This window comes from Salmo trutta, chromosome 11 (genome assembly GCF_901001165.1).
Source record: "Salmo trutta chromosome 11, fSalTru1.1, whole genome shotgun sequence".
NCBI lineage: Eukaryota > Metazoa > Chordata > Actinopteri > Salmoniformes > Salmonidae > Salmo > Salmo trutta.
In genome coordinates, this window is record NC_042967.1 from 14,851,582 (window position 1) to 14,864,601 (window position 13,020).

The 13,020-nt window shown below is 44.5% G+C and overlaps 1 protein-coding gene across 5 annotated transcripts in view; it reads right to left on the reverse strand.

Annotated features, from left to right (window-relative positions):
- The window catches only part of LOC115202282 (endophilin-A1-like), a 46,696-nt gene that overhangs the window by 9,844 nt on the left and 23,832 nt on the right, over positions 1-13,020 (reverse strand). For all 5 annotated transcript variants that reach the window (XM_029766340.1, XM_029766339.1, XM_029766338.1 and 2 more), the window contains exons 2-5: positions 6,588-6,656; positions 2,901-2,973; positions 2,512-2,655; positions 1,725-1,858 (exon numbers count right to left, since the gene is read on the reverse strand). In XM_029766340.1, the coding sequence (XP_029622200.1) occupies positions 1,725-1,858; positions 2,512-2,655; positions 2,901-2,973; positions 6,588-6,656 (420 nt within the window). The remainder of the gene's footprint in view (positions 1-1,724; positions 1,859-2,511; positions 2,656-2,900; positions 2,974-6,587; positions 6,657-13,020) is intronic.

Below are 13,020 nucleotides of genomic sequence, written 5' to 3' on the forward strand. Positions count from 1 at the left end.
GTTATTATGGGGTTGTGTCTAGCTTGCCATGTTGTTATTATGGGGTTGTGTCTAGCTTGCCATGTTGTTATTACGGGGTTGTGTCTAGCTTGCCGTGTTGTTATTACGGGGTTGTGTCTAGCTTGCCATGTTGTTATTACGGGGTTGTGTCTAGCTTGCCATGTTGTTATTACGGGGTTGTGTCTAGCTTGCCGTGTTGTTATTACAGTGCTGTGTCTAGCTTGCCGTGTTGTTATTACAGTGTTGTGTCTAGCTTGCCGTGTTGTTATTACGGTGGTGTGTCTAGCTTGCCATGTTGTTATTATGGGGTTGTGTCTAGCTTGCCGTGTTGTTATTATGGTGGTGTGTCTAGCTTGCCGTGTTGTTATTATGGGGTTGTGTCTAGCTTGCCGTGTTGTTATTACGGGGTTGTGTCTAGCTTGCCATGTTGTTATTATGGGGTTGTGTCTAGCTTGCCATGTTGTTATTATGGGGTTGTGTCTAGCTTGCCGTGTTGTTATTATGGGGTTGTGTCTAGCTTGCCATGTTGTTATTATGGGGTTGTGTCTAGCTTGCCGTGTTGTTATTGTGTTATGTCTGTTTTGCAGTTTTGTTATTATGTCTGTCTTGTGATGTCATGCGAGTGCACTGTTCTTGTTATCCTTGTATTTTGTATGTAGGGCTTTTTTTTATGCAGTACTCACTCAAAAAAGAGACCTGGGTCCAGGGGTGAAAGTAAATTTAATTTCTTACTGGTACTAGACACCTATACTACAAAAATGACAGAGTAGCCTACTCTGCTGACACTGACAAACAGATCAATAAAAACGATGTTGTCTGATCCATCTAAAATCGGCCTATGGGAAGGGGAGACACAAATACAACCTCAAGGAGGAAATGTTTGTCCAAAAACAAACAAAAGTGGTACTGAATTTATAGAACTAAAAGACAGATGAGTATTTTCATTGTCATCTCTTTACAGCAATAGCCATTTGCTTTCCAAACAGTTTTTCTGCGATTGTATTTTGAAATATTGTGATATGCCTGGCTGGGTCCCTCTTCTTCTCACTGATAGTCGCAACTCAACAATCATTTATTTGATATTTGCCCAAATTGCGGGCCCTTCGACTGTGGGCTATGCGATTTCAAACAAACAATCTACTTTTTTTTTTTTTTTAAAGAAGCTACTTCAAATGTACTTTAGGGAAAGCTTCCTGTAGCCTTCTAATTGTGGCATAAACACAACCAGTCATGTTTCCATCTAAATGTCAAACAATCACTTAACCAAGGCGCTCCTGTAGCCTACCTGCGCACATTCGTCCACTCAGGAAGTTATTTCAGCATCCAAACCCCAACAGTGCTCTGTGCACCCACAATTTGATGAATTGAAAGAGACATCTGTTACAAAACCACTTATGTGTATTGTAATGACATTCTGCCATTGTCATTAGGTCTACACTTGTAGCCTGAATTGATTAATCCACTGTTGTCCACGCGCGCCTCGGTCTCGACCACTCATCTCCGCCTTGACAAAATGTTAGTGTTCTCCTCAAACCACAAAGCAGTATGGAGCGTATACCACCTGGTTTCCAGTGAGTTTGCGCTGACATGCAGTAATGTTAACTAGTGGTGTAGCAGCCTATAGTTTTTGGGCATATTGTATTACCGGACGGCCTTACTTTCCCCCCTGTCTGGGTCTCAATGTTGCATAAAATATAAAATAAGATGAATAAATCCAGTCTCACCGCGATCTCCTTGAGGTCTTTGTCGTGGAGGGTCTGCAGCGGATCCAGGAAGTTCTGCTTGACCTCCATGTCTAGAGCGTCCTTCACCTCGCCCAGCTCACGCATGGACTCCCCAGCATCGATCAGAGCCAGGCCTGGAACACACAGGGGCATAATATAACAACATGTACTCCTCCATCTCCTTCAGAAAAGTTGAGGAGTTTGCACATCAATGTTGTTATGAGTGCTAAGCTAGCCCGCTCCATTATTTGTTTGGTCTTATGAGTCGGCAAGACCGCACAAACAAATCTGGGGCAGGCTAGCAATCAGCACCATTATAAATAGACAATGGCGGTGATCGAAATCGGTCTTGCCTACTACTAACTAAAACTACATACTGGGTACTAATAGTACTACATACTATTTAAAACATACTGTTTAGTAGAAAGGTATGCAGTAAACAACAATTATCATTTCAACATACTACTCATGCATACTGAGAAGGCATCATCAAATGCGCAATCGCGTTTGTTCCCCGTCATTCGTACATTTTTGTAGAGCGAGTCCCCTATTCCGATTATGAGCTGTTGTCAAACATGTTCAAACACGTGCAAAAAGATGATTCTCTCCAATAGTGTGCAGCGAATTCTACTTGATGAAAAGACTAAATGAGTATAACATCCTGGCATTTAAACCATACAACATTTTCGAAATGTCACATCCTATAAAACGTTATATTTTCATATACCCAAAAGCCTACTATTTAGAAGGCAAGTACGGGTATTCTGACACGACCATAGTGACTTACCAAAGTTGGACTCTTCCCCGAGCTCCCTGCCAAACTTCTGCATGGACTCTCCCAGGACGGTCTCGGTCTGGATGTAGCCCAGACCCTTCTCCTGGCCACGCATCTTAGACATGGAGTTGATCATGGTCATCTTGGCTCTGGAGGCTGAACAAGCAAACAATACATTCATTCATGAATCACTCAATTAAATCAATCAAACTTGCCGTACAAGTTTACTTTTTTAAACATGTGCTTGATTATGGTGTATTGTCATGTGTATAATTTATTAAATAAAAATCTATAAAAAGGGTTGACCAAAACACTGTGCATTTATTTTCAGCAGGGTTAAATGTAGTGCACTATATAGGGGATAGGGTGCCATCTGAGACCAGACATGGTATGTCTCTCACCTGGGTTGGGCTGCAGATACTCAGTGGTCTTGGTCATAATGTCCATCACCGCCCTACTGGTGGTGTCCACCTTCTACAACCCACAAAGATATATAGATTAGAGATACACACACACACACACACACACACACACACACACACACACAGAGAGATGAGGAAGAGAGAGAGATTAAGACAAAGACAGAAAAAAGAGGGGGGAGGGAGCGAGAGGTTAGAGAGAGATTAAGACAGAAAAGTGAGGGAGAGGAGAGGGAGGAGCGAGAGATTAAGACAGCAAGACAGAGAGAGAGAGAGAAGTGAGAGATTAAGCAGAAAGACAGAGAAGAGAGAGAGGGGAGAGGGAGGGAGAGAAGCAAGAGATTAAGACAGAAAGACAGAAGAGAGAGATGAAGACAAACACAGAAAAGAAAGAGAGGGGGTGTAGGGGAGGAAGAGAGAAGGAGAAAAGATGGAGAGAATGAGAGAAAACACTGAAGGAGGAGGAAGGCATTGGTTCCTTTCAGACTGTCATGTTGTACAACATGCCTGGACAGAACATGAAGGGGTTTTACTCTGTAGTGTGGAGGTGGAGGGAGAGACAACATGCCTGGACAGAACATGGAGGGGTTTTACTCTGTAGTGTGGAGGTGGAGGGAGAGACAACATGCCTGGACAGAACATGAAGGGGTTTTACTCTGTAGTGTGGAGGTGGAGGGAGAGACAACATGCCTGGACAGAACATGGAGGGGTTTTACTCTGTAGTGTGGAGGTGGAGGGAGAGACAACATGCCTGGACAGAACATGAAGGGGCTTTACTCTGTAGTGTGGAGGTGGAGGGAGAGACAACATGCCTGGACAGAACATGGAGGGGTTTTACTCTGTAGTGTGGAGGTGGAGGGAGAGACAACATGCCTGGACAGAACATGGAGGGGTTTTACTCTGTAGTGTGGTGGTGGAGGGAGAGACAACATGCCTGGACAGAACATGAAGGGGCTTTACTCTGTAGTGTGGAGGTGGAGGGAGAGACAACATGCCTGGACAGAACATGGAGGGGTTTTACTCTGTAGTGTGGTGGTGGAGGGAGAGACAACATGCCTGGACAGAACATGAAGGGGTTTTACTCTGTAGTGTGGAGGTGGAGGGAGAGACAACATGCCTGGACAGAACATGGAGGGGTTTTACTCTGTAGTGTGGAGGTGGAGGGAGAGACAACATGCCTGGACAGAACATGGAGGGGTTTTACTCTGTAGTGTGGAGGTGGAGGGAGAGACAACATGCCTGGACAGAACATGGAGGGGTTTTACTCTGTAGTGTGGAGGTGGAGGGAGAGACAACATGCCTGGACAGAACATGAAGGGGTTTTACTCTGTAGTGTGGAGGTGGAGGGAGAGACAACATGCCTGGACAGAACATGGAGGGGTTTTACTCTGTAGTGTGGAGGTGGAGGGAGAGACAACATGCCTGGACAGAACATGAAGGGGCTTTACTCTGTAGTGTGGAGGTGGAGGGAGAGACAACATGCCTGGACAGAACATGGAGGGGTTTTACTCTGTAGTGTGGAGGTGGAGGGAGAGACAACATGCCTGGACAGAACATGAAGGGGTTTTACTCTGTAGTGTGGAGGTGGAGGGAGAGACAACATGCCTGGACAGAACATGGAGGGGTTTTACTCTGTAGTGTGGAGGTGGAGGGAGAGACAACATGCCTGGACAGAACATGAAGGGGTTTTACTCTGTAGTGTGGTGGTGGAGGGAGAGACAACATGCCTGGACAGAACATGAAGGGGTTTTACTCTGTAGTGTGGAGGTGGAGGGAGAGACAACATGCCTGGACAGAACATGGAGGGGTTTTACTCTGTAGTGTGGTGGTGGAGGGAGAGACAACATGCCTGGACAGAACATGGAGGGGTTTTACTCTAGTGTGGAGGTGGAGGGAGAGACAACATGCCTGGACAGAACATGAAGGGGCTTTACTCTGTAGTGTGGAGGTGGAGGGAGAGACAACATGCCTGGACAGAACATGAAGGGGCTTTACTCTGTAGTGTGGAGGTGGAGGGAGAGACATGCAAAGCTGACAGCTGGTGAAGATTGTGTTCCCTCTTGATGCTGGTCAGATATGCCAGCTCTCTGCCTTCTTCAACATAGACCTCACACTACTATACGCCAGAGCCCTATATTTAAATACATGGCCCTGCTATACACTACTCAGCCCTATATTTAAATACATGGCCCTGCTATACACTCCTCAGCCCTATATTTAAATACATGGCTCCTCTATACACTACTCAGCCCTATATTTAAATACATGGCTCCTCTATACACTACTCAGCCCTATATTTAAATACATGGCTCCTCTATACACTACTCAGCCCTGTATTTAAATACATGGCTCCTCTATACACTACTCAGCCCTATATTTAAATACATGGCTCCTCTATACACTCCTCAGCCCTATATTTAAATACATGGCTCCTCTATACACTACTCAGCCCTATATTTAAATACATGGCTCCTCTATACACTCCTCAGCCCTATATTTAAATACATGGCCCTGCTATACACTCCTCAGCCCTATATTTAAATACATGGCTCTGCTATACACTACTCAGCCCTATATTTAAATACATGGCTCCTCTATACACTACTCAGCCCTATATTTAAATATATGGCTCCTCTATACACTACTCAGCCCTGTATTTAAATACATGGCTCCTCTATACACTACTCAGCCCTATATTTAAATACATGGCTCTGCTATACACTACTCAGCCCTATATTTAAATACACGGCTCTGCTATACATTCCTCAGCCCTATATTTAAATACATGGCTCTGCTATACACTACTCAGCCCTATATTTAAATACATGGCTCTGCTATACACTCCCCAGCTGTCTAGAATAGGAGACTACACTACAGAATGATGGCTTTGGAATGATCTCTCCCCAATCACAATGCACACACACTTCATTTTCCCACTTTCTAGAAGCAATTTCATAGGAATTTTTCCAAGGCATTTAAATTGAGAAAAACTTCTCTTTTATGGAAAAAAAGTCCATGTGCAGTGCACAGCACAATGTAATAGAATAGAACTACGGGGATAACCCCTTGGAGTGAATAGAAAATGGAGTGGTGAGGATATAGTTTCTAACACAAATGAACAAGGCTTAGGAGAATGGGCTAATTCATCACAACATTGTAATATTGAAGAAGAAGGAGGGGATTCTTAGAGAGCGATGGAGAAAGAGGGGATTCTTAGAGAGCGATGGAGAAAGAGGGGATTCTTAGAGAGCGATGGAGAAAGAGGGGATTCTTAGAGAGCGATGGAGAAAGAGGGGATTCTTAGAGAGCGATGGAGAAAGACGGGATTCTTAGAGAGCGATGGAGAAAGACGGGATTCTTAGAGAGCGATGGAGAAAGACGGGATTCTTAGAGAGCGATGGAGAAAGACGGGATTCTTAGAGAGCGATGGAGAAAGACGGGATTCTTAGAGAGCGATGGAGAAAGACGGGATTCTTAGAGAGCGATGGAGAAAGACGGGATTCTTAGAGAGATGGAGAAAGACGGGATTCTTAGAGAAAGAGAGAAAGACAGGATTCTTAGAGAGAAAGAGAGAAAGACAGGATTCTTAGAGAGAAAGAGAGAAAGACAGGATTCTTAGAGAGAAAAAGAGAAAGACAGGATTCTTAGAGAGAAAGAGAGAATTCTTGCCTTTTCCATTTCAGTGAAGTCATCATCATGTTTAGTCCCCTCTGCTCCCCCAACCTTCTCGCTCACCCTCTGCAAGAAGACACAAAAACATGTCAAGGTTAATATCATTTAAAAGCTTTTGCACCTCAAGAAAAACGATAGGTGAATGTAACAAAGGTATAATCAAATGTCAAAGATACCAAAACCAGAATATACGGCAAATTCATTTTTATTTCAGTCAATATAGCTTCCACGTTGGACACTGAAATGGAAAATCCCCAGGGTGTACAATTCATTTCACAACAAATGTAATTATTTTCAAGTCTTTTTATTCAAGTGCTGGACTAAAGCATATTCATTTCATTTTCAGCGACATTTGTAATCAGCCAGCCTCTCAAAACATACAGTGAATAAATTCCAGACATTGAACTATTTGAACAGAAATCGCTCTCCTAGCTCCAATTATTTACCCTCCTGGTTATTCCCCTCCTGTTGCTTTGTGTTGCGTCTATATGAGCCAGTGTCTTGCATGTTGTTGCCGTCTCATGTCTGCTCGGTCATCAGTGTACACTAACACTAAGGTTGTGACCCCTGTTCATATTCTAATTAAGATGACACCACAAAGAGAGACATATCAGATGACCCATGTGCGTTTACAGTTCCACACACACACACACACACACACACACACACCAAAAAGGCCATCTCGTTAGAGGCTTTGTGATAGAAACTCAGTCACCACAACCACAGTCAGTGACGTAACCTGGTGCCCAGGAGGCCTGCGATCAGACACATCCAGGCCAGACGAGCAGCTCACAGAGGGCAGGATGAGAGATGAGAGGGAATTAAGGAGAAGTCCATTTTGTGACTGAAAGATCAATTGCTGTGAGCAAGTTTGTTTAGGGAGAGTGGGAATTTGCAGTGCTCCTATATAAAATGACTAAGAAGATAGAAAGATTACCAGAGAGAGACGGTGATATGACTTGTATTACGTAAGGAGCTAATTCTTTGTAGGCACAAGGGCTCGAAAAATTAGCTTTTATCCTACTCATGATGAGATGGTGAAAATGACAGTAAATTCCTCCTGCTATGCAGAGAACACACACAAAGAGACAGAGGAAGTAAGCAAAGACCTTCTCCTGTCATCAGCTTCTGCTTAACATCACTCAGAATTCTTTAAATCCTCCGTGAAACTGTACCGGTTGTTGCCATGGAGATAGGCACCTGCCTGGTTCGGCTTGTTGGCTATGTGTCTCCTGCTCCCAAATCTCTCCCCTTCTCCTTCCCTTCCTCACTCCTTCCCTCACTCCCTTTTCCTCTCCTGCTGCTACTTCCTGGAATACCAGACACATCCACAACGATCAAAGGCCAAACCCAGGAGAGACAGGGAGGGAGGAAGAGAGAAAGAAAGAGAGAGAGCCTCTGACTCTTTCGCAGTGCGGTTGTGTCATCATCATCTCTGGATAGAGGACCGTGATGCTGACAGTGATGCCAGCCCAGTGACGTTGTGAGTCCTAAGATGGAGGTCAATGATATGTGATAATATGCTGCAGTGTGTCACATCACGGAGGCTGAGAGCAGGGTACAGACAGGGCGGGCGTCAGAACATTAAGCCCTCCATAACAGGGCATAGAGGTTTGTGTGTGTGTGTGTGTGTGTGTGTGTGTGTGTGTGTGTGCCTGCGTCAGGCCAGACAGACATCATGTACCAATCTCATATTTCATTACTACAAGGACAACCCTACAACACGATTCCCAGAACATCACCAATTCATAGATTTTGCAAATCTATTGGAGTTTAGGGCTTTTAAGATAGAAAAGTTGTTTTCGGCAGAGAGTGAAAGAAAGAGAGATATGCCACTTGCATTTCTCCACAGGACTATAAATAGGTGAAGTAACTCTGTATCTTAATGCATTCCTCCTTAACTACATCATGTACTGTATTGAGAGGTTTCACTAGATGGGATACAGATATGGTGTGTGTATGGATTGTCTGCCACCCCAGTGCTGTGACTACCCATGCCTGCACATTGCAGCCTTCATCGCTTCCCCTGCTGGACACACACACAAAAAAAGCAGATAATCAAATGTTCCCCTCGATAGAAACATCACGTTGATTGGAATACCAGTTAAGCACACATTGACAGATGCTTAATAGAGACAGGCATACGACAATGGTGTGTGTCCAAACCCAACTCATGAAGTGTTTATGAATAAGATGCAGGGGAGAGGAGACACGTGAAATGGAGCATAGCTTTAGCTAACAGTGACTGGCACAATAGGGGCTCTGCCTGGCAAAGCAGGAAGTCTGGCCGTTAGAACCTAATTATACAAAAAGTGACTAAATCGAGCAAAACAAACGGGGACCCATTGCTTCTCTAAGGAGACACAGGATGAGTCGCTTTGAGTGTAATGTTTCTATGTCAGTGGGCTGGAGAAACTGTGTATACTGTCTACTTGTGTCCCCTTCACTGCAGCACTTTCCTGATCTACACTGTAGAATTGAGTGTCTGCTGCAGGACAGAGCCAAAATGGAGGATGGTGTGCAAGTGGCCCTGACCCAAAAAAGCACTTGGCAAGGATAGGGGATGGCTGGAGTGCCCCTGAGAGCAGAATGAGAGAGAGAGAGAGAGGGAGAGTGAGAGGAAGAGAAAGAGGGGATAATTAAAGAGATAGGAGAAAGAGGGAGAGACAAAACAAAAATAGGTAGTGTTAGCAGTACAAAAAGAGATCCAGAGATGGAGAACAGAAAATAGAGGAACAGAGAATTAGAGGAAACGAGAGGGCATGATGGGGTGAGGGACATACAGTAAGAACACCAGGAAGTGGAATGAAGTGGAGCTCGTCGACGCAGATTTGAAAAATCAGATTTTAAACCTAAAATAAATAAATCCTCCTCATTCGTGTTACATCATCCCTGTGGGTCAAACAGACTGGCATGACCTTGTTGACCTTCTGACCAGGACATCCGATGCTTAATTAGATTAGTGTCCAGATTCTCAGACAGCGATTAAGCCTAGTCCTAGACTAAAAAGCTACAATATTTCAATTGAGAGTTTCCATTGAAAATGCTTTTTAGTCAAGGCTTAATGTGTGTCCGGGAAACCAGCCCCTAGGGGTGCATCTCAATAGTCTAAAGTGGCTTCCTCTCCCTCACCTGTATTGATCTGACAACACAGGCACGGTAGAAGCCACTTAGGAATGGGTGCTGCTGGGAATTTATTTACACCGGTCCAATTCTTTAACATCAGCTGCAGATGGAGAAAGAAGAATTTTTCATTCACTTGATTCACCTACATTAATGAAATGGATTTGATTCCAGATTGCAGTTGATGAATATGGTACTGGGTAGTGTCTAGGCCCTACTATGCCGTTGGGGATATATTGTATTGTTCTCAGAGTCACTCACTGCTGTTGATCTTGGACGGCTGCACTGTACTGTAACACATGAGTGAGCACCCACAGTAATGTAATCACTGAAAGCTCAGGGACAAACCCCTATCAATACATCTCCCGTCACAAATAAGTAAAAACACTTTCTCCTCAACACTCCATTTCATCTGATTGTGCGCTCAGGTGGTGAAAGGCAGGGAGGTTGTTTTTCTAGCAGGGATTTTTAGTTGAAGCTCCATTCTGGGCTTTGGGTTCTTTATAGTTAATAAATGATGGTTGAAGGAATGGTTATGAATGAAGTATAATTATTATTATGATTCGTTCATATGAATTGCTGCTTTTCTTAACTTGAAAACGAGATGTCAATCTCACTGACTTACCTGGTTAAAAAAAAGGTTGGAAAAACAATATGAATGATGGTTATATACAACAAGCGCTTACAACCTAAACAATGAAAGAGTATTTACCTGAATGGCAGCACCAGAAAGCACCATTAGTCTACTAGAGGTTAGAGGGACTCATTCCCCCCCCAAAAACTAAACGCCTCGGAGGCTCAAAACAGTCGATAGTAATTAGCCCACAGAGTGGTGACGTCGCATGCCCCCTCCTGTGACCTTTATAACTGTCACCCGCTCCAATGGGTGACAGAGTGAGGGAGGGAGGGACCTTACCTTTAGGCATCAACACCCTTTGTCTTTTTTTCCTACATCACCCTCGCTTTCTTTTCAAGGTGAAACAACATTCCAACAACAAAACCCCATTCAGTCGTTTGACAAGAGTGTTTTCTTCAACAAAGCTCAGGACCAGATGTTAATCTATCACGGCTGTGTCTTTCTCCGAGAAATGACGCGCTCATTTAAAAACTATACTGATAGATACAATAGACCCACAAGATCCGCTGTCTTGTTTTAAAAGCATCTTTGAGACCCTTCATGTAATGAAAAGCGCTATATAAATTAAACATATGATTATGATTATTATTAACACCCCAAAAAAACAAAACGGTTAACCCCTCCAGAGTGGATCAAGCTCCATTGTTCCACTGTGTGAATTAAATAACAGATCAGACAGAGAGAGAGAGAGAGAGAGAGAGATAGAGATAGAGCACTCAGCCAATTCATTCTACGGTGTGTCCACTGAGACTGTCTCCCTTCTGCAGTGCTCTAGCACATCCACTTCCTCCTCTATAAATACACATCCAGCCAGTCAGATTACTAGAAAGGCTGCTGGCCTGGCCACCATTGACCATGATGTGAGAGTGTTAAGCTCAAGGCTTTCCTTCAGGCCCAGTGTCCTGCCTATAAGTCCATCAATAGGTGTGAAGAGAGACAAGCGTCCTGGATGAAATCCTCCTACACAGTAAGATCTAAGAGAGGAGAGGATGCTTGGTGTGTGCTCTCACACTACCAGTCAATCCAACAGCAGTGGCTACCCTTCACCACAGATCGAGGATCAGATTCCCTACTCCCAATTCTAACCTTAACCATTAGACACTAACCAGTTGTTCGGTTCTAAACAAGAAGAGTAAAAACTCACGGACGACTAGAAAAAGCTCAAAGCAAGTTTATTCAACCCACTGGGTGCTTCAGCTGCAAACACAACAAGTCACACAAACACATGTTTATACCTTCCTACTAGGAGTCGTCATCTCCTTGTAAGACTAAGATAGACACTCCTTCTGTTGTTAGGCAGAAACACAGTACTCTTACTGGTATTGTCATGGCCCTGCTTAAGTCTAGGACCCTCATGGTCGTGGAAATGTGTGAGAGATAGGACGGTAATCAGATGTTCTTCTAGTTCCTCTTTACCCCTTTTATACATGTGAAGTAATTACTAAGTTCTGGTATGGTAACATGAATAAGTATATTTCAAGCTGGAATCCAACACTACCCACAGATCTAGGATCAGATTCCCTACTCCAAATTCTAACTTTAACCATTAGACACTAACCTGCCCATATACATTCCACATGTATGGACAGTATGAAGATGTGTAGTTATGTCACTGAATGTAGGATATGGTTTGTGTGTGTGTGTTCTATTATCTAATTTGATATATGTGGTGTAATTACTTTGGCTCGTGCTCTGGGTAGCAGCTCTGCCTGAAATAACCTCCTCTCCTCTCTTTCCGCTCTCTCTCCCCATTGGTGTAAATCTCTGGGCAGGGTGACAGGGATCAATGACAATCCTCAAAGATAGTCCCCACTGTACCCAAACTCCCTCTAGCCATCCATCCATCCATCCCCTCTGTCCTCTTAGCAGTGATCCAAAATAACACGCTACGCATCATTAGTGGGTGTTACTGTGCTATACAACGTTAGTTTAGCTCTAGGTTGCATCGGGGCCGGCAGCGTCACATGGAGCCCCATGTGAACCACACGTGGAGAGGCCACTGCTGCTGCTCCACACTCCCTCCCTCTCTCCACCTCTCCTCTTCTTCCTCCCTCCATCCATCCCAGTAGATCCTCTCCTCCCTGGTTCTAATCCGGCCTGGGCACATCGAGGCCTCTGCTTTAAATACGTCTGTCAGTGGGCAGGGATTAAAAACTACAGTAGGCCAGATTAGGAGGTTATAAAGAGACTGGAGCTTCCCGGCCAGCAGCTGGGCACTGGGCTGGACACAGACCTAACTGACACTTCCTCTCAGATTTACCGCTCCTCTTCATCCCTCCTTCCTCTGTGGGGGAGAATAGAGGGGGAGGGGATCTCCCGATGTGCAGTCATGGAGTAGGAGGTTGTTCCTCCCTTCCTCTGACTACTCTCTCATTCCACTGTCGAGCAGCATAAGCTTCAAAATATTTCCCTATTTCTTCCTCCCTCTCTCCTTCAGTCTCTCTACCCCACTCTCGCTCTCTCCCTCAGTCTCTCGCTCTCTGTCCAGACGGTTGAGAGGGAGGGTGGATGGGGAGATGGTGTGAGAGAGGGGTATGTGACTTTGCCAAATGTTGCGGTTAGGAAAACACTTGCGTAACAATGCCCAGAAGAGCTTTCTTTCTCTCTCTCCCTCCCTTCCTCTCTCCCTCCACCTCCGTCTCCGTCTCTCCCAGTCCCTCCCCCCCCACT